This window comes from Microtus pennsylvanicus, chromosome 1 (assembly GCF_037038515.1).
Source record: "Microtus pennsylvanicus isolate mMicPen1 chromosome 1, mMicPen1.hap1, whole genome shotgun sequence".
Lineage (NCBI taxonomy): Eukaryota > Metazoa > Chordata > Mammalia > Rodentia > Cricetidae > Microtus > Microtus pennsylvanicus.
The window spans coordinates 112,066,062-112,087,593 of record NC_134579.1 but is presented as its reverse complement, the minus strand read 5'-3'; the positions used below and the strand labels follow the sequence as shown (position 1 = coordinate 112,087,593).

Below are 21,532 nucleotides of genomic sequence, written 5' to 3'. Positions count from 1 at the left end.
GAATGCGTACCGACTCTCTACTGACTTGGCTGATGGGAAACACGGCTGAGGAGAGAAGGGGAAGACCCAGGACCCATTTGGGTGCCCAATCCAAGGGTTACAAAATGCAGGAAGTGCGCACAGGTACCGGGGGCCAGGACAGGGAAGACGGGGAGGGCAGGGAGGGACTATCCTGGACATAAACATGTTTTTTTTTGCAGGAAAGAACAAAAAGCCATGAACCAAAGTTACCTCTGTGCTTGGGACCCTGGGGGAGGGCAGAGTCATGCCACCTTTGTCTTCCCGGAGGGTCATTCCCCTCTGGGTTGGCTTCAAACCAACTATTAGCAGAGATGACCTTGAATTTCTAATCCTCCTGCCTCCACCCCTTAGGTGCTGAGGCCTGATCATCATAGCAAATTAATGTTTTTTCTCCTGCAGTTTATTTCCATAGTGGGGCTGTCTGGGCCAAAGGTACCCTGACATCCACAGGCATAGATGATACCTGGCCAGGCCAGTGGCCCTGTGTAACCTCTGGATGGTGGTGAGGGAGTGATGGTGGCATAGGCCTGGGAAGCTGAGGCAGGAGCATTGTGAGTTTAAAGCCTGCCTAGGCTTCGGAGTGAGTTTGAGGCCAGTTTGAGTTGCATGGCGAGACTCTGTCTCAAAATAGGAACAAATCTCAAAATGGCTGGATTTAGGTTGGGTCCCAAATGCAATGACAGGTGAACTTTATAAGGAAGAGGAAGGGGCCAGGCAGCACTGGGAGGCAGAGGCAGGCGGATCTCTGTGAGTTCAAGGCCAGCCTGCCCTACAGATCAGTCAGGGATACACACAGATACCCTGTCTTGAAAAATTAGAGAGAGAGAGAGAGAGAGAGAGAGAGAGAGAGAGAGAGAGAGAGAGAGAGAAGAGGAGGGGACTGGAGAGATGGTTCACAGGATCACATGATAAGAACATCACCCACACAGCACCCATATGGCGACTCGCAACCATCTGCAACTCCAGGTCCAGGGGATCCAATGCCCTCTGGCCTCCATGGGCACCAAGCACATCACCATGCACATAAATTCATACAATCACACACACACACAACACTAGTAACTAAATCTTGAAGAGGAGGAGGGGATGCAGGGGAGCTCATGCGGAGATGGAAGCAGAGACAGGAACGTTGACTCCACCAGCTGAAGAGCTGTGAAAACCTCCAGGCGTGGAGAGGGCCACGGACTCCCAACACACAAGGGTCTCAGTTTAAGCACAATTTTAGACCTAGGTAACCAGCACAGGCCTCTCTAGGGGGCCAAGGCACCACCACTGAAGGGAATACCCCTGATCCCAGCCCTGGTGAGAAGACAGACACACTAGTCCCTTGGCCTCCAGCCCTTGGCAGGTCTTTCCCGCTGGCCTCTACCTGCCAATCAGGCTCCCATCCCAGACAAGAGCTAGACGCCCTAGAGCTCCACAACCTTCACCACAGATCCTTGTTTGGACCAGCGTCTCTAGCCCAGGCTGCCTCCCCCTCCCTAGGGTAGTGAAGTGCTGGGATGGCAGGTGTGGAGCACCATGCAAACTTCACGGGACACTGAGGATCGAACCCAGGGCCTCGGGTATGCAAGACAAGCACTCTACAAAGTGAGTCACAAGATCAGTCCAACATAAATTCTGAGTAAGTGGAGCCCAAGCCTCAGATTAGCCTGTTAAAGTCCTTCAAACTCTCAGCACCCTACTTACAAGTCAAAGAGGCTCAAGAGGCTGGGGAGTTTGCTCAGGAGATACAAGTACTTGCTGTTCAAGCAAGAGAACCTGAAAATGACCCCAGAACCATGAAAAAGACAAGCAAGCCTAGCCATATATAGGTCTATAACCCCAGCATTTAATGCACTGGGGTGGGTGGAAAAAGGAGGGTCCCTGAAGCTTGACAGACAGATAGTCTAACCAATCAGTAAGCCAGATTCAGTGAGAGACCCTGAGTCAAAAAATAAACTGGGCATGGGAGGTAGGATAGTGGCAGAATGCTCACCTAGGAAGCTCTGGGTTCAAACACCAACACCATCAAAACACACACACATATATATAGTTTTGGGCCAGGTATGGTCATACATGGTATTAATCTCGGCACTTAGTAGGCTCTGTAAGTTTGAGGCCAGTCTGGTCTACATAGTGAGTTCCAGTCCAGCCTGGTCTACATAATAAGAGTTTGTCTCAGAGTAACAAAACAAGCAAAGTGGAGAGTCATTGAGAAACCCAACATGGACCTCTGGAATCCACATACACACCAACGCAGAAAATGCGCCCTCATGCACATGTGCACACATTCACAGATGAACACACATACACAATGCCCACAGGCCCTCTTCAAAGCCACAGAGCTTCCAGAAGGCTGGTCGGTCACAGAGCACTTGGAGAGGGTAAATGGCTGTTTGTGAAGCCAGCCTGCTAGCAGTGGGCAGCCAGTCACTTACCCAAACATCCCAAAGGCAGATCTGAAGCCACCCACTGTGGCAGAGTCCAGGGAGTATGCTATGTGTAGCGAGGAATTGGGAAAACCAGGGCGTCTGTCACCATGGGAACAGACGAAATCTGACAGACATTGAACAGGGAGTCCAGGCAACAGCCAGAAGCCAGGAATCAGATATGCACATGGCAACCCAGATAAGATAGTAATACCTAGCTGGGTGACTGGCCAGTACCTGGAGATGCCACCACCTCCCTGGACATCGCAGCTGGAGTTCACCCCGATGCTCAAATCCATGTGGTGGAGAGTGATAAAGACACATGATGCCAGCCCCCCCCCCACATACATAGATAAATACATAAGCAAAATAAATATAAAAACCCCTGTTCTTATGTGGTTTTTCTTGGGGACTCTTTCTATTCACTGCAGACAGGTGACCTCTGACCAAAGAGGTGTGATTCTTACCCATGCAGATGAGGGCACTAACATGTTTACTGGGGTCACTTTTTACAGGAGCATGGGGTGACTCAAAGCTTCTGTGTCACTAGTCCCTCCACCCCCAGCAAATGCGTACTACTCAGGTATTCTGGGCACCCTCCTCACTCCCACAGGAGCCAATCTTTTAAGGGTCTCAGCCACTAACCACAGAGACTCTGATCTCAAGACAGCCATACAGTGTCCTAGCCGAAGTGTTCTACATGGTGCGGAACCACGACCTCCTATCCACCCCAGCCGCAGGCCTCAAACGGGGACTGTACTGGAGTTAGAACCCACAATGAGGTGGTAGGTTAAAGTGAAGCAATCGATTACTCAGGGTGGCCCTGATGCAATGTGACTGGAGTCTACAACAAGAAGAGTTAGGACAGAGACACCAAGGATGACCAGACCACAGGGAGACAGGGACGAGGCAGGCTGCAAACTAAAGGGGGAGGGGGGGGCTTAGGATACACAGTGGCAGCCATGGGCATCCAGCCTCCAGAACAGCCAAAAGGAAATGAGTGTTGCTCAAGTCACCCTTTCACTGTGGTGGCCTGGTAAAGTAAGTCACCTAACCGTGGTTAGAGCAGTGAGCCAACTGCTGGAGGTCACACAGCTGGCAGGAGGCTGAACCAAGCTTGGCCGCCAGCCAAAGGACTCTAAACCCAAGCTCACCCACTGTAGTGTGGATGGACTCCCACTGTTAAAGCAGGTTGAAGGTCACATTCAAGATCAAAGCTAGGAAGAAGATGAGCCACAGAGGAAGAGGCTGAGATCTGGGAGGACAGACAGGGCGGGAGAGAGAGGGGGACAAAAGAAGTGAGCATGTGTCCACACACCTCACAGCCTCAAGTGCCACCTGCCACCAGCAAAGATGGGTACTGTGGAAGCAGACCCTCCATCCTAAAGAGCTAGGATGCACAGCCATGCGCTATTACACAGACGAACTTGAAAACAAGTCTAGTGAAAGAAGCCGTATCCAGGATATGAAGGAGGCCAGCCTTGGTGGTGCACATCTGCGGGCCGGCATCCCAGAGACACAAGGACTAACACCAGTTCAAGTCGAGCCTGAGCTACGGAGCAAGGCTTGGTCTCAAAGCAGCAAACAACATCAGAAGCAGAACATCACAGTAAAATGTGAAAACAAAATAAGAACATCACAGTAAAATCAGAGCTTGTATACACTGGAGGAAAGATCAAAACCAGACCCAGTAGGATCTGCAGGGATTCTACGAAAGGCAAGGGACACCTGAGGGCAGGGGCTCCCTCCGGCAGGGCCACAGGACCACAGGCTCTGTCTTTTCACCTGGGGCTCATTTAACTTGATGAATGTGTATTATGACCTTTGCTAGAACTACGTCCTATTTCACAATAGTAAGAAACAAAGAGCGGGAGACACGATGAGGGCTGGGAACAGAGAGGAGGAGGAAATCTCAACGCCAGCGCCTGTCAGGACCCCAGCTACAATGGAGCAGCAGCTGAGATGGGCTCTCAGCCCAGGGAAGCCAGCGGAGCCTCCTGTGCCAGGAGGCCAGATGGGACCGGGGCCAGGGCTAAGGATTTCTGCAGGGCTCAGAGGCCAGGATGGGGAAAGTAGAACAAGAGGAGCCTTCCTGGGACTCCAACTCCAATAGGCCAGCTCCGACACCCCAGGACTCCTATAGCCACAAGGATGGACATGACCCCTGGGCTGGCCCCAGTCTGGCCAGTGGAAGAATTAGCATTTCTTGAAGCATGGAGATGGGGCTAGGAAAGCCAGGAGGCTAAAAGCAGGAGCTGGTGCAGGAAACTCTAACCCACCCAGGTTCTATCGCCACCACCCCTCTGTTACCACCACGGAGCCCAGCTGCTTGCTCAGCCAGGATAGTCCAACACCCAACACAGTGGACCCTCCTGTGCAGGGTCTGTGGGAAGCGCATCACAACCAGGGCACCCTGCCTAGACCCTGGCCAGCTCCTCAGCTCCTACAGAACAGAGCTGGGAGGGGGTGACGAGGGAGGCTAGTGGCACAACTGACACACAGGACAAGCCTCTAAACTTAACTACAACCAAGTGGGGCACGGTGGGCAAGCCTGCCACCCCAGCTACCAGGAAGGCTGAAGCAGGAGGACTGAAAGTTCAGGGTCGGCCTAGACTCCAAGAGTAAGTTCAAGGCTAGCCTGGGGAACTTAATGAAACTTTGTCTCAAAATAACAGGCAAATAAAGACACTTTGCTACAGAGCCTGAGTTCAGTCCTTGAGCTAACAGGATGGAAGAAGAGACGTGGCTCCCCAGGGATGTCCTCTGATCTCTGTATGGCCCCTCTATAAGCAAGCAGACCGCTGAGAGACAGCTCAGCAGTAAGAGTGTGTACTGTTCTCGCAAAGAACCCAAGTTCAGTTTCCAGCATCCTAGCCAGGCTCACTGTAACTCCTGCCCCAGGGGATCTGGCGCCCTCATGTGGCTTCCACAGGCACCTGGGTCCATGCACACATACCCATGCAGAGAGGCATAATTAAAAGGTTTTTTTTTTTAAAAAAATAAGTAAATATAAAAGTCTAAAAAGGGGTAAAAAAAATAAAAAAAGGACTGGGCATTGTGGCACATCAGGCAGGAGATCCTGGATGAGTCTCCAGCCTGGCAGAAAATAAATAAGATAGGGGTTTCACAGGCAGGAGCCAGCCTGTCGTTGCAGGCTTCGGGCAAAAAGGCAACTGTCCTTGACCCTAACAGAGATCTACAGGCCAAGGTGTTTGGGGGAATGCCAGTGGGGCTGACTGTCCTGTATCAGCAATTTTTCTAAAACAATAATTTTTAAAAGAAGATGGGAGACTGGGCGAGAGCTGAGCATACCCTGGAGAGGCAGCTGGCCAGGGGGGCAAGGCTATTCTGCAAGGCAAAATCGAGCTACTGCAGAATCAGCCTGAGACATCACTAGCCTGGGCACGCTATGACCAAGTCTCAGAGCGGCAAGCAGAGCAGGGTTCTGTCGCAAGCACAGACGACAGAACCGCCTGGGGTGTGTGTCAACATAGCGAGTGACACCAGCTTGTTAGTCTAGGTGTTTAACAAGTACGAGCTCCTCGCCCTCATAAAGTCAGGACAGGGTGAGAAGGCACAGAGATTGTAAGATGTTTGCCTGAAACTACCCAGCAGGATATTGGCAAAGCCAGAACTCAAATCTGAAATGCCAGCCTCCAAGGCCAACCCCAGACACTGTCTCTTACACAATCTTGACAGTGATTCTTCAGGAAGGCCCGCCTCATACCTCTCCTCCAGGCAAAGGGTGAGCATGTGGGTACCCACAGGGCACAGCTCAGCTTAGAAAGGGACGCTAACAGAGGCCTCATCTCTGAGGCCCAGCTGCATCTCCTATACTATCCCAGAAGGGTGGGGACATGCACCAGAGTCTAGGGCAAGAGCCAACAGCTGCTTTGTCGGTGGCCGGAGCTGACTCCTGAACCACATTGCAGAACATGCCCAGAGTGGATCAACGCCTCTGCACTGGAGGCCGGTGCCCAGTGTAGTGAAGGTCACGGAGGCTCAGCTTCCTCCTCCCCACTCTCATCCTGGGACCCACCCTGAACCTCAAGGGAGGCATAGAAAGCTTGAACTTTGGCATACCCGGCCCTGACATCTCTTCCACTTTATCAAAACACCTCGTCCCACTCCTGCAACCGGATGGCAGCAAGGAGAAGGTAGGTGGGAGCGTAGGGACCCTGTCTGGAAGTCACCATAGAATAACTCACTGGCGCTCACCTACCAAGCTCCCTTCCCTCTCCCTAGGTCAGCATCTACTTCCCCAGCTAGCCTGGAACTGGCAGTATAGCCCACAACAGGCCAGCACTGGATACCAACCATCCCCAAGGCCTCGAACAGGTCATGGCTTCCTCTGCCCTTTGTTGTCCTTAAAGAGGGACTGGTGAGATGGCTCAGACAGTAAAGCCCTTGTGGCCAGGCCTAATGACCTGAGTTCAACCCCTGGGCTCCACATGGTGGAAGAAGGAAACTGACCCTTGCGACTTGTTCTCTGACCTCTGCTCACGTGTGTGACGCACACGTACCCCTCCACACACACACAAACAAATACATGTGACTTTAACAAAAGAAAAGATAGGCCAGACATGTTGGCACATGCCTATAATCCCAGGACTGGAAGCAGAGGCAGAAAGATTGCCAAAAGTTGAGGCCAGCCTGGGCTACAGTGTGAGACCCTGTCTCAAATAATAACAACAATAATGATGATGATGATAAACTGGGCATGGTGCCACCCGCCTTTCATCTCAGCGATCCAGAGAAAGAGACAGGCAGATCTCTGTGAGTTCAAACCAGGACTCTAGAGAGAGACCGTGTCTCAAACACCAAAATGATGATGATGATAAAATAACATAAAAGGAAAAGAGAGTAACCCACATAGCTGCAGATTCCACAATCTAAGAGCTGTGAAATTGACCCTAATAAGCTGCCTCCCCCTCAAGAAAGGCTGTCCCAGGGCCAAAGAAAGCATCTCAGGTGCATATCCATGAGAGGCACCTGGGCACGATCAGGTGCTAACTAGGGGGCCACGGGTTTCTCCCCCACCCGGGCTACCTGTCACCCTTGCCTCCTACTAACCCACGGGACATAGCTCCATCCCAAGCTGAGTTCTCCAAAGGCAGCTTCTCTTTCAGAGGACATCTTGAAGGACTTGATTCTCTTCTTCCACTACGTAGGTCCAGGATGGAACACCTGTCAGCATGTTTGGTGGCAAGAACCTTTAGTCAGTGAGCGCCCCCCCTCTTTTTTATACAGGATCTCATGTAGCCCAGACTGGCCTCAAATTCCCGATGTAGTCAGGATGCTCTAACTCCGATTCTCTTGTTCTAGCCTCTAAAGTGCTAGGTGTACAATAGCAGCCCATTTATTTTTGTTCTTCACGCCCGTGGGCCACACCTCCCCATATGTAGAGATAGAGATCACTAGCAGATCGATATAAATCACTAGCAGGAGAAGCAGTTGTTCCCAGCAGGAGAACCGTAGCCCAACACGATGCTGTTGTGAGAAAACCACAGGAGGAAGTGACCCTGCTTTGGCAATAAACCTGGACACACAGACTGCAGAGGAGTGCACGCAGCCCACCGCAAGCCAGAGCTACTGAAGAGCGTTCACTCCCAAAGGCTGTGCACCCTAAGTCGGCTCCCCACCTCCTGATCACTCCTGCCCTTGGTTAAGACGGGCGTGATTTATTTACCCACCGCCCACAGCAGTCCTGATAACGTCTCTGAAGACTGGGTCTATTCCTCCTGGCCCACTGCCTTTGTGCTGCGACCAGAAAGCGGTCACTAGGGAAACCCAGCTGCATAGACATGGGGTCCACCCTGGCACAGACACCAGAGAGAAGTTGCTAGAGTCAAGAGAAAGCACATTGAGACTCAGACCCTGAGTGGTCCTTGCCAGGGACTCAGGCCAGTGGGTGTGGTTTGGGATATATGAACTCCAGCTCACAAAGTGGCCTCGGGAGGTGGTCCCGGGAGACAGAGGCACACCAAAGCCCCATGACTTACCCACAGCCCCCCAGAATGGAGCAGAGTCAGGCTGCAAGGCTTGAGATTTCGATAATGGCCCTGGGGTCCTCCCCCTGCCTCAGCACAGTCCCAGCCCAGTCAGGTCACCACTGTGGAGTGAAGCCATATACAAAACACGTAAGATCTTCATCCTGGTAAGACATCAACCAAATGAATGAGATCACTGGGGGGTGAGCTCAGGGAAAGTCCCGCAAGGAACCTCAGGGGAGGTGGGGGAAACTGGTGGCCAGGAAATGTCTTCAAAAAAATCCCGCTTGCCGGGTGGTGGTGGCGCACGCCTTTAATCCCAGCACTCGGGAGGCAGAGGCAGGCGGATCTCTGTGAGTTCGAGGCCAGCCTGGTCTACAAGAGCTAGTTCCAGGACAGGAACCAAAAGCTACAGAGAAACCCTGTCTCGAAAAATCAAAAAAAAGAAAAAAAAAAGAAAAAAAAATCCCGCTTACAGGTGTGGGGTGTAGATTGGTGACAGAAGACTTGCTGAGCAGGAGTGTGTCTCTGGGTCACTCCCAGGCCCCACAGAACACAAACACACGACACTATGAAGCACAGGAGAGGAACTGAGTAAAAGAGCCAAGGGGAAAGCATTCGGACAGAAGGAACAGCACCTGAGGTTGGAAGAGAAGATGGGCGCACGCGTGTGTGCGTGTGTGTGTGTGTGTGTGTGTGTGTGTGTGTGTGTGTGTGTGTCTGTAGAGGTCAGGATGCTGATTGGCCAGACAGGCAGAAGCTTGTGAAGAAGACTGATAGACCAGGGTGTGTGTGTGTGTACATCTCTCTGTGTGCATATGTATATAAGTTTCTATGTGTAAGTCTGTATATCTGTGTATGTGTCTCTGTCTGTGTCTGTGTGACTCTGTGTTTGTGTGTGTGTATATATATATATATATATGTCTCTGTGTATATCGGGGTGTGTGTGTGTGTATCTATGTCTGTGTGTATGTGTCTGTGTGTATATCAGTATGTGTGTCTGTATGTGTCTGTTTGTATATTGGGGTATGAGTGTGTGTGTGCATGTGTCTGTGTGTATATCAGGGTATGTATGTATGTGCCTGTGTGTGTCTGTGTATCTCTGTGTTTGTGTGTATGTGTCTGTGTGTATATCAGGGTGTGTGTGTATGTATGTATGTGTCTGTATGTATATTAGGGTATGTGTGTGTATGTGTGTATATGTGTCTGTGTGTATATTGGAGTATGTGTGTGTGTATGTGTCTGTGTGTATTGGCCAGAGAACCTCAGGTTTGATTCCTTAGACGCTACCCATATGTTTTTGTTTTTTGTTTTTTTTTTTTGGTTTTACGAGACAGGGTTTCTCTGTGGTTTTGGAGCCTGTCCTGGAACTAGCTCTTGTAGAGAGAGATCCGCCTGCCTCTGCCTCCCAAGTGCTGGGATTAAAGGTGTGTACCACCACCGCCCGGCCCCACATGGATTTTTGAGATAGGGTTTCTCCTTGGCCTAGAGCGCCCCAGTTCAGCAGAGCTGTCCTGAGTCACTGAGCCCCAATGATTCTCCTGTCTCTGCCTCCCCAGTGCTGAATTACCAGCTTTTTTGACCTGGGTTCTGGGGATCAGATTCACATCATCTCTGAAGCAGCTCTGCACACCACAGCACCTGTTTATTCTGAAGAGCAGTCTGTGACACAAAGGACTGCTAGGCCTGCCATGGCAGGGCAGTGGCACCACGGCACCCATAGCTTGGCACGGGACCTCACAGTGCCAAGAGTCCCAGGACACCTTGTGATTCGGCTTGTCCACTTTGGCTAAATATTTGGGAACCCCAGGCCCAGTGCCAGGCATTAGTTCCAACACTGGGGACAGAGAACAAACACCACAGAGGTCCTTGCCCTCCTGAGCTTAGGATTCCCATGGGGACAATGTGGCAGAAGGAAAAAGCCCAATACACAGGTACATGTCACAGCTAAACAGTATAGTGTCCTGAGCTAAAGAAAAAAGAGTGGGATGGGGTGGAGACCGGGGCCAGAGGGGCCTCAGTGTCAACATCGGGGGCCAGTGTGGCCTTCCCAAGCAGGTGCAAGTTAAATGAATTTAAGTGGGCTCTCGTTGAGACATGTCACAGGCCTAAGACCACAGACCTGGCCCATGCAGAGGCTAGGCGGGGAGGGTATCCAAGGGCAGGTTACTAGCAGGTTACTGGGGAAGGCTAGGCTGTCTCTGGCCATAGTACTGGAAGCTGGAGAGAGACCAGAGATGTTGGAAAGAAGTTCAAGAATCCTGATGAAAGGTGACGGTGACAGCAGCCAGCCTTGGGAAAGCGACCCCAGGGCTCAAGTGTGGGGAGCAGAGAGAGCAAACGGTCCTGCCCCCAAGGTCATAGCTGACAGCCACAGGATGGAAGACCACAGGCCAAGCTAACCAGGAAGGTGAGGGGACAGGCCTGGAGATGAGGAGGAGGGGTCAGGATAAGGTAAGACACCTGGCAAGCCAGAGTCCTCCTTTGAGGACAAGAGAAAGGTGAAGACCCAAAGGGGGTGGGGTGTAAGTCTGGGGTTGAGCACGGCTAGGCACAGAGCAGTGAGTTGGGCCTAGACATATTCCAACAGAGTGTGGCTGAGACGAGGTGAAGACTCACCAACCGTGAGCATTCAGGAGTTAAAAAGGCCCCATCCCAGCAAGAACCAAAAAGTCATCAAGAAGCCCTACAGCTAAAGTGGCCCAAGAGCCCTTCTAGAAGCTTCCAGGGAGGGTGGAAGGAACTTCATTAAAATGCCAGGAAGCAAGCAAGGATCAGGCCACTCCTGTTCCTTCCCCTCCCCAGGCAGCTAAAGATCACAAAGCAGTAGAGGTGAGGGGGAGAGAGAAGAAAGTCCCAGGTCTGAGGAGGCCATGATTCCAAGAAGGCATAGAGCACCCCTGCCATCCAAGGCTTGGAGTGGAAATCACCCCTGAGTAGCAATGGAGCCTCCTCAGCCCCTGAGACTCAGAGACAGGCTGAGCCAGGCTGAGCCAGGCTGAGCCGGGCCTGTTTTTTATTTCTGTTTACAGCTCAGCTGGGCCTGACCCTGCCCTAGGCCAGTGATGGCCAAGGCCACCTGTGAGGGAGGAAGAATGAGAGGAAAGAGGTAAAAGGGCCACCTGTTCTGTTCTTGTTTTCTGTTTTCCATTTTTATTGACTTTTCTTTCTCTCTTTTCTTTTCTTCTTTTTTTCTTTTTTTTTAAGGCCTGTTACACTGTAGCCCAGGCTGGCCTGGAATTACCAATCCTCCTGCTTCAGCCTCCTCTCCTGCTTCTATTTTTGACAAAGTCCCTGGCTGAATCCTTCTCAAACTACATCTGATAACACTGAATCTAGAGCAAAAGGTCAGGGGCTTTTCAGCTGAACTCCGAGGTCCTAAAGTAAGCAGTGTCAAACATCCAGAAGCAACCTGGGGAGGGGCTCATGGTGGCCTGGAGCCTCTCTTTTTTCTGGCCAGGGATGTGTGAACAATCCTCTGTACTCTAGAAGCCACAGAGAGCCAGAGCTGGCAGCCTGGGCCAAACCTCTTAGGAACCAATAAGCACCCAGGATAGGCTCTACAGAGAACCAAGTGGCCTCCCCAGAACCAGCTCCAGAGTCAGCTGCCGGGATCAAAGGCCAGTGCACAGGATTCCAGGTAGCTGAACTCCTGGAGTTGGCTTGAATCAGGGTGAGTCACTGTGAGAGGACAGTAAGGAGTCCATCCTTCCAGGAAGGGTCCCTGAGTCCTTCCAGGAATGAAAAAGGAGAGCCTGGTTTCAATGCCAGGTAGCAGCACTTAACTACCGCACACGGTGACCACATAGTGACAATGACCCTTTTCTTTCTTCGGCAGTGATGAGGTTGGGGCCCAGTGGCTTGCACCTGCTTGGCCACCATTCTGCCATGCATGGATGGATGTCCCCCGCCCCTCAGCACATGGGATCACACATCGGCACATGTGTGTGTGTGTGTGTTTACGTGTGCCAGACAATGACCTGCATCCACATGTGGATGGGTTGTAGCTCATGGGGTACAGAGAAACACGCATATCCACATATGCCAACACCGGACCATATACCCAGCTGTATGGGTTAGCACACCTGGGAATGCCAGTGTGTGGACATTCGCCAGCAGGTGCTTATAGCAACAGACACACGCACTAGAGACATGAGTACTAGTGGACCTACAAGGAGCCAGGAAGGAACAGAAATAAATGCCTGAAACTAAAAATAAGCTGCCTATAGCCAAAGCCACACCCCTGCAGGGAACTAAAATAGCTAGCTACTCACATGCCAGGGGGACCGGAAGCCAGGCAGCCGAAAAGAGGAAGAAAACAGAAGAAATCCCAGTATACCTAAGCGTCCCTACCCAGGGCCTGAAGAGCAGGGAATCTGCAGGGATACCCATCCTGACACTAAGGGCCCCAGACCCCACTGTGGGAGTGGCCCACAGTGGCCCAGGCAGACCTTAGCCCCAAGGTCATAGAGTGTCACAAGCTGGGGAAAGGCAGACCTTCCCACTTGAGTCCTCCTGAAGGATTATGAACCTGCAGCCTTCTCAGGTAGCCATGGGACAAAGGCCTGGAATACACCCACTGGCCACGCAGATAAATGGGAGACTAATCCAGGAAGGCGGCTTTGGGCCTCTCCAGTCTAGGCTGGCTGTTCAAAACTCATCTATCAGCAAAGGCTACGCCACCCAGAAGTTACAATCTATCAGCAGAGGCTACACCATCACAGGCTTTGAGCTCACTAAAAATCTTGGTTCTGTTATCTAAATCGTTGTGACCTAGAACAAGTTACTTTGTACCTATGTGCCCCTGTGTCTGTCTCATCGGATGAAGCAGAAGGCCACTTAGACACTAATAAACAACTTTGAGAAACAACAGACACTCCAGGTAACAAAGTGTCCACAATTATCTGCCATCAGCACCACCTTCCAAGTGCCAGGCCAAGGAGCTCTGCCAAAGGTCACAAAACAACTCAGGGACGGTGTAGATATCCCAGGCTAGCCCAACTCCTGAGAGTTCCCTGGGGCTCCGTAGGGATTAGTGAGAGAAGGGGACAAAATCGAGGTGAGGAGGAGTAGACAGCTATCTGCCTGCATCCCAGTGCTTCCAGCCCCTCCTCTGGCCAACTTCATGTTCAGGAAAAAGAAAGAACTGCACGGAAGGCTGGAGGGATGGCTCAGATGTTTTGTTTTGTTTTTTTGTTTGTTTGGTTGGTTTTCGGTTTTTTGAGACAGGGTTTCTCTGTAGATTTGGAGCCTGTCCTGGAACTAGCTCTTGTAGATCAGGATGGCCTCAAACTCACAGAGGTCCACCTGCCTCTGCCTCCCAAGTGCTGGGATTAAAGGCGTGCACCACCATCACTGCCCGGCTCGGGATGGCTCAGATGTTAAGGGCACCACCTGCTCTTGTAGAAGACCTGGGTTCGATTTTCAGAACCCACATGTCAGGTCACAACTGTACATTACTCCAATTCAGGCTGCAGGACATGCCAGGGCCTTTGAAATGGGACTAAGTATAGTGGACTCAAACCAGGAGGATGGCCATGGGCTGGGAGTGGCTGAGTTGAGGGAGGTAAAGGGAGACATACTGAGTGGTGATCTTCAAGCTGCTGAGAGGAATTGGGGTTCACTTGGAGAAAGATGGGGAACGTCAAAGGGTCTGAGCTTAGTTCTGTATAGTAGTCTCACCTAGCTTTTCACAGGCAGCCAGAGGGACATCGTCCATCCTGCTCAGACCCTTTAGACCCCTGTACCTCTATGGCCCCCAGGCATGTACCGTTAAGATGTTGGTGAGAGCCAGCGGTGGTGGTACACACGTTTAATCCCAGCACTTGGGAGGCAGAGGCAGGCGGACTTCTGTGAGTTGGAAGCCAGCCTGGTCTACAAGAGCTAGTTCCAGGACAGGCTCCAAAGCTACAGAGAAACTCTGTCTCGAAAAACAAAACAAAAAACAAACAAACAAAAAAAGATATCGGTGAACCAGCTATGAGGCAGCAGGAAGCAGCAGACAGAAGCAAGCAGGGATGGACAGCCTGGGGCTTCTGTCTGCACCTAAGGGACAAATGAGATGAAGGAGGCACCAGCAGATGAATAGACCAAGCACTCAGGAGTGAGCTTGGAGTGAGCTCAACAGGAAAACCCCCTGAAGGACAGGACGGCGGAGGTGTTGCAATCATGGACATGGAAAAGATTACGTGACCCTGGGATGAAGGTGGTGGCCCCGAGGATGGGCAGCTGCATGCCAGCCTGGGTTCAAGGTGAAACGCCCTGGGTCTGGACACTATCACACACACTCCAGGAAAGTCAAAGGGCAATTGCCACCTTCAACTGGTTCCTTAATGGCAAGGACGTGCATTACCATGCCACCTGTGCGGCCCAGTTCTGTGTCAACTTGACACAGGCTATTGTCATCTGAGAGGAGGAAACCTCAATTCAGAAGAATGCCTCTGTAAGACTGGGCTGGACACAAGCCTATAGAGCATTCTCTTAATTAGTGATTGATGTGGGAAAGCCCAGCCCATTGTGGGTGGGGCCACCCCAGGGCAGGTGGTCCTGGGTTCTCTAAGAAAGCAGGCTGAGCAAGCCATGGAAAGAAAACTAAAAAGCAACACTCCTCCATGGCCTCTGCATCAGCTCCTGCCTCCAGGTTCCTATCCTGTTTGAGTTCCTGCCCTGTCTTCCTTTAATAATCAACAATAATGTGGAAGTGTAAGCCAAAGACACTCTTTTCTCTCCAAGTTGCTTTGGTCATGGTGTCTCATCACAGCTACCCTAACCCTAACTAAGACACTGCCTTGCTTGTTATTTTTAGTTAAATCCATAACTCTTGGATACATTCTATTTTTGTGTTTACAGAGGCCAGGTGGGTTGGTGCAGGCCTGTTACCTCAGCACTCAGGAAACTGAGGCAGGAGAATTTCAAATAAACCTTGGATAACACAGCAAGACCTTGCCTCAAAGCACTACAAACAAAATAATACCATTGGGGCTGGTGAGATGACTCCACAGGTAAAGGTGCTTGCTGCTAAACCTGAGGACTCGAGTTCAATCCCCGGGACCCACAGAGTAGGAGGAGAGAACTGACTCCTGAAGGTTGTCCTCTGGCATGAACAGGCACACTGTGGCACAGCCCCTCCACTCACACACAAATAAATGCATGTATACATTTTACGAAAAGAGTCATGGTGGGTTGGAGAGATGGCTCAATGGTTAAGGGCACTGGCTGCTCTTCCAGAGGACCTGGGTTCAATTCCTATCATCCACATGATGGCTCACAACCATCTATAAATCCAGTTCCAGAGGATCTGATTCCCTGTTCTGGTCTCCGAGGGCATTGCACACACGCAGTACACAGATGAACACACAGGCAAACACCTATACACATAAAATAAAACAAAAATGCACAAAGAATCATGGGTTCAGCATTTTCTACTTCGTGTGTCTGATGTGAACCCTTCCATACCTTTTTCTAAATTGTTACTGCATTGACATGAATCTGTTGAAAATATAGAAAACTGTTAGCTATTTACTATGATGATGATGATGATGATGTTTTTGCAGCACTGGGAATTGAACCCAGAGTTCTGCACATATGAGGCAAATGGTGTATTACTGAGCTATATACTCAACTTGCTTTTTATCTGTCTGTCTATCTATCTATCTATCTATCTATCTATCTATCTATCTATCTATCTATCTATCTATCTATCTACAGGCAGGATCTATGAATCCCTGGCTGTCCAGGAACTCAGGAATCTGCCTGCCTCTGCCTTCTGAACTGGATTGAAAGTGTATACCAATGTGCCTAGCTTATGCTTTATTTAAAGACAGGGTCTCACTGTTTGAATTTCTTGTACAGCCTAGGCTGGCTCTGAACTCCCTGTGCAGCCCAGGGCCAGCTTTAAATTTATATTCCTCCTGCTTCAGCCTCCAAGTAGCTGGGATGACAGGCAAGAGGCTGGGGCAGAGGACTTTAACAGGAACAGAGATTTTCCTACATCATTCATGTGTTTTCTTTCTTTTTCTTTTGGTTTTTGTTTAAGACAGGGTCTCTCTGTGTAATCCCGGCAGTCCTGGAACTCACTCTGTAGACCAGGCTGACCTCGAACTCACAGAGATCTGCCCAGCTCTGCCTCCCGAGTGATGAGATTAAAGGCATACATCACCACCACCCGGCCCATGTGTTTTTGTAACCTGGCCCTTCTTACTTCTTTTTTGCCTCTGCCCAGCAGTGCACTGTACAGAGTGGGCTCTTGCCTATGTCCTGCTCCCAGTGGAGGGTAAAACAAGCATGGACACTTGAGGTCCCTCCCAGCCCACCACAGGGCATGCTTGATAACTAGCTCCCTGACCTTTGCTATGGCCCAATCCCTTATCTGTAGAAAGGAAGAATTCCGCAGCCTGGGCCTGTTTCACAACACTGTGGCTGGGTTCAAACCAGAAAGAAAGAATCAAGCAGGCTCACAGGACATTTCCAAATGCGCTTGTAATTTGTTAATCCCTCGGAGGAGCAAACCAGATTGGCCCCAGTCTCGTTGAGAAAGCCCAGCTCCCAAGTGATGGATGGGCCCCAGCTAGCACATGGCACAGTGGGCCTGCACCCCTAAGCTCTGGAAACCAGTCACCTACGTGGACATCACATTCCTGCCCAACCTCGTGGAGCTGAAGATATGAATCAAAGCCACCGAAGAGCCAAAGAGGGTGAAGAAAGAGGAAATAAGGGGAAGTGAGTGGTCCCCCAGTTTGTCAGGGTGAGGAAGGATGAAATGACATTGAAATGGATCCACAGGCTAAGAATCACACTGAGGAAGGGTCTGTGGGCTCACACAGGAGGGTATGTGTTCTCTATAGCCTGGGACAAAGTAAGTAGCCAGTCAACAGAGGAACAGGTAAACAAAGGACTACCACACAGTGTGTGTGTGGGGGGGGGACAGACTGGCATGTTCTGCCTGTCATGCAGAAACCTTTGAACAGGACTGGAAAGATAGCTCAGTGGGTCAAGAGCTTCCTAGAGGATCTCAGTTCTGATTCCCAGAATCCAAACAAAAGCTGAACACCTAGCCAGGTGTGGCCAAGTGTGGCGCACGACTTCAGTCCCAGCACTCGGGAGGCAGAGGTAGGTGGATCCCTGAATTTGAAGCCAGCCTGGTCTGCAGAGCAAATTCCAGGACAGCCAGGACTACACAGAGAAACTCTGTCTCAAACAAACAAAAGTAACAAAGCTGAGCACAGCAGTATGTTGGGAAGCCCAGCACTGGGGCAGGTGGAGCACGCAGATCCCAGGGACTCACAGCCAGTGTCTAGCAGAGAAGGTAACCCCACATCCAATGAGAGAGCCTGTCTCAAAAAACAAGGGGGAGACCAATTGAAGAAGACACCCAGCATCGACCTCTAGCCTCTACTTGTGTGGCAAGCCCAGCCCCCCACCACACACACACACACACACACACTTCTAGCACTAACACGGAACAGAAAAACCATACTGCTTAAGCCAGGCACGAGTGGTGCACATTTTTAACCCCAGCATTCAAATGTAGTCATATGTGGATCTCAGTGAGTTTGAGGCCAACCTGAGCTACATAACTGAGACCGTGACTCAAAAATAAATAAATAAATAAAATAAAAATTAAAAAAAAAAGGAAGAAAGGCATATGCTATCCAGTTCAGTTTTTGTAAAGATGGCCATCAGAATTGGCCAGGTCGGTCCATGGGCAAAGTGCTTGCTGGGCAAACAGCACATGAGTTTAAAGCCGCAGCACCACATTAAATGTTGGGGATACTTGAGAGTACCTGGAACCCCTGGGCTATGGGAAGGCAGAGACAGGAGGACGGCTGGGGTTCGCTGGCCGTCTACTGGTTCACACACACACACACACACACGGGCACACACACAAACGATTGTATATACATATATTGAAAAGTCTAAAAAGATACTATGCCTATGATAATAACATCAGAAGAAATTTCTCTGTGTGTATGTGTGTATTGTAAGCCAGGGCCTGTTACCTGATGGGTAACGGCTCTGCCACTGAGCTATACCCCATCCTGATTTTTTTCTTTATAATTTATTTTTAATTTTATGACATTGGTGTTGCCTACATGTATGTCTATGTGAGGGTGTCGGATCCCCTGGAACTGGAGTTACAAATAGTTGTGAGTTCCCATGTGTGTGAGTGGGTGCTCGGAACTGAACCCAGGTCCTCTGGAAGAGCACCACAAGCGATGGGTGGGTGCTGGCAGGTGATTCTATCTACTATGGTTGGAACGTTAGGAGTTTCTTTTGGGTGGTCTGTTTTTGGGTGGTGCCTGAGTGGTCTCAGTTTGTGGTCTTTCTTGGAATCAGATATTGCCTTAAGGTAAACTACTGAGACTCAGGCCTCTTTTGAGCTTGTCATGCTGGGTCCTACGTGAGCCATCTCTCCAGCCCTGTTCTGCTTTTTTTTTCTTAAACAACCAAGTATTCTTGCCTTTTATACATCAACTTCTTTTTTAAAAAAAAAAAGGCATAAAACATGAAAATTCAAAAAACAAGGCTTCCATTCAAGTCGCAAAGAACGAAAGTGGCCAAAGTCAACTCCGGGGTCCCTCCCTGCTCCCCTCCGCCCCCACCCTCCTGCCAGCCACTGAAGTGAGCTTTCTTCTCCCACAGGAGGTCGGCTACACTCCAGCCAGGGCGTCTAAGAAGCCGCTGTCCGGGGCTAGGCGTGTCTTCCTGTCTTCCTTCCTTCACGCCACTCAGCCCCCAACCAATCGCCTTTGGGATTTTCACACGTCGGGTGCTGGAAGCCGCTCACTCAAACTTAAAGCCCCAAGCTTCTAGCTGTAGGACAACTCCGCCAAACACGGTTTTCCATCTCAAAGCCCTGGGCAGATGCCTCCCCCCACCCACTGACCTGACAGGCATGTGCAGTCCCAGTGCTAACACGTTAACACCCCCCCACCCCCACCCCACAGACTCTGTGCCAACTCAGTAAAGAAAACACTCCTGAAGGGAGCCTGGGAACCCAATAAAGAAAACACTCCTGAAGGGAGATTTTCCCCCTCACCCCCAAATAGGAGGAGCAGGAGCAAGCTGGGTGAGGAGCAGGAAGCAGCCCACGTGCTAGGTACACACAGGGTCCGGTCTTGGCGTTGCCGAAACCACAGGCTGTTACTGAGGCAAGGCTGTCACCGCTACTTTGCTAGTTCTGATGCTCCAACGAAAAAGGAATTCCCTCTACCCCAGTATACGGCAACCACTGGGACCCTGGGACTTCTTTGCCACCAGCTCGGAGAATCTTCAGGTACAAGGGTTGAAAATCCAAAGAACGAGAAATGACAGTGTGGGCAAGAGGACTCAGAACTGCCCACCAGAACTCCAGGAAAGCCACCTGTGGCTCTATCTGGAAGGCCAGCCAAGTCCTGGGAGGTGGCAGCCAGGCCTACGAAGGAGCAGCCTTCATTCATTCCCTCCTTCATTCACCTACGACTGGGCACAGTCCACGAAGCCATTCTTAAATTCCCAGTAAACAAACCCGCTAAGAAGATGTCAATCAACTCACGGAACAAGAGCCCCATCTATATCCCAGGTCCAGTTCTAACTGGATGTTCCCTAAAGGCCAGCCTCGGTTTCCCCTTCCGGGGCAGCTCAGCGTCTCAAAAACACCCTTAGCTGGAGTGTAATAAGACGATAATCTCAAAAAAAAAAAAAAAAAAGACGATAATCTCCAGGACTTAATGAGCTCCGGACTCATTCGGAGGACACAGGCTCCCAGGGCAGAGTCTGTGACTTGCCGGCACCGCCCGCCTAATATATAGGTCCCCGGTTGAAAGGGCAACGAAACCTAAGGCTCATTGAGATCAAGAGGGAGGCCGGGCTGCCTGCCCTCATAGACCTGGGTACTGTCTGTCTCTGCCAGAGCGTGGGGGAAGAAAGCTGCTTAACTCTTCAGGCTGGCAGGCAGCGTGGGGGCGAGCCAGGGCATCGCTGGGGCATCTAGGCGGGAGGAGGCAGGCAGAGCGCCCACTGAGACCTGGGCGTCCGAGGGAGCCTTCCTTACAGAGATAATACAAGGGACATCAGCTGCCCACTGCCCTGACGGAGGTCACTAGGTACAGTCACCAGCCTAGATGTATAGAAGGTCTGGTGGTCAGGGCAGCAGCAATCGAAACTCAGGAACAACCAGGCCACACTTCTGCTCCAGTAAGAAGGGTCAGGCCCCTGGGACGCTGGTGACTCAGACCGCCAAGCCTCGGGGTGAATCTGGGCCTCCCTGGTGGTGGGAAGGTGGGACGCGCCACTGTCCCACCCTGCGTCCAGCTTCCCCGAAAGACGCATCACTCACCTTCAACACCTGCTGCTTCATGAGCGAGGGCACCACGAGGATCATGACAACGCCAAGCGCAGCGCACAGCACCCCCAAGACGCCCAGCCCCACCGCCACCCAGCGCGCCCTGGCGCTGCCGCCCATGTCCGCGTGCGCAGCCCGGGCTCGCGGGGCTCAGGGCCTGAAGGAGACAGCGACAGAGATGACTGAAGCCGAGGCTCACGCTTCAGCAAGGTGAGTCCGAGTCCGTGGCCAGAGCAGCAGTAGCCCTGCAGGTGGCCAGAGGCTTTATGCGCCATGGCCCGGGCAGTCCGCCCCCTCGCGCCGCGCGGGATTCCGGAGGGGGTTGGGGGTAGGCGGGGAGTGGGCGGTACTCTGGTGGCGAGTTATGGGCGTGGCCTCCATCTGAAGCGGCCCCTCCGAGTGGCGCAGCTCTCTGAACCGGCGCACCGTGTGCCAGGATCCCTGCTCTCTTGTGCTTCCTAGTCTTTCGCTTGTCAAAGTGGGAACCGACGCGCTCCCCACAGAGCACAGAAGCCCTTGACGCTGTCTGCACTGGCTACCCCCACTCCGGCGCTGCTATCTCTTCTTTCCCCCGACTCGTGCGAATGCCTCCGGCTCCAGCATCCGCTGCCTTGCCTCAGTTGCAGTCATCTGGGCCCTGCCTTCGGGCCACTTACGCCATCCACTCCGAATACCGGGTCCCTCCCGACCTTTATACACCCTCCCTTCCGTGTCTGTCCCTGCATTTGCACGCTAGCCACTCGGAATTCCTCGTCTCTCGGGACATTTGCACATCCTCCACTCGGAAT

General features: G+C 51.5%; 1 protein-coding gene across 3 annotated transcripts in view; it reads right to left on the bottom strand.

Moving 5' to 3' along the window:
- Positions 1 to 21,030, bottom strand: part of Scarb1 (scavenger receptor class B member 1) — a 66,417-nt gene extending 45,387 nt beyond the window's left edge. For 2 of the 3 annotated variants that reach the window (XM_075978209.1, XM_075978228.1), the window contains exon 1: positions 20,739 to 21,030. In XM_075978209.1, coding sequence (XP_075834324.1) covers positions 20,739 to 20,864 — 126 coding nt within the window. In that variant the 5' untranslated portion in view covers positions 20,865 to 21,030. The remainder of the gene's footprint in view (positions 1 to 20,738) is intronic. The other variant, XM_075978219.1, reaches the window with a different exon arrangement.
- Between the last annotated feature and the right edge of the window lie 502 nt (positions 21,031 to 21,532).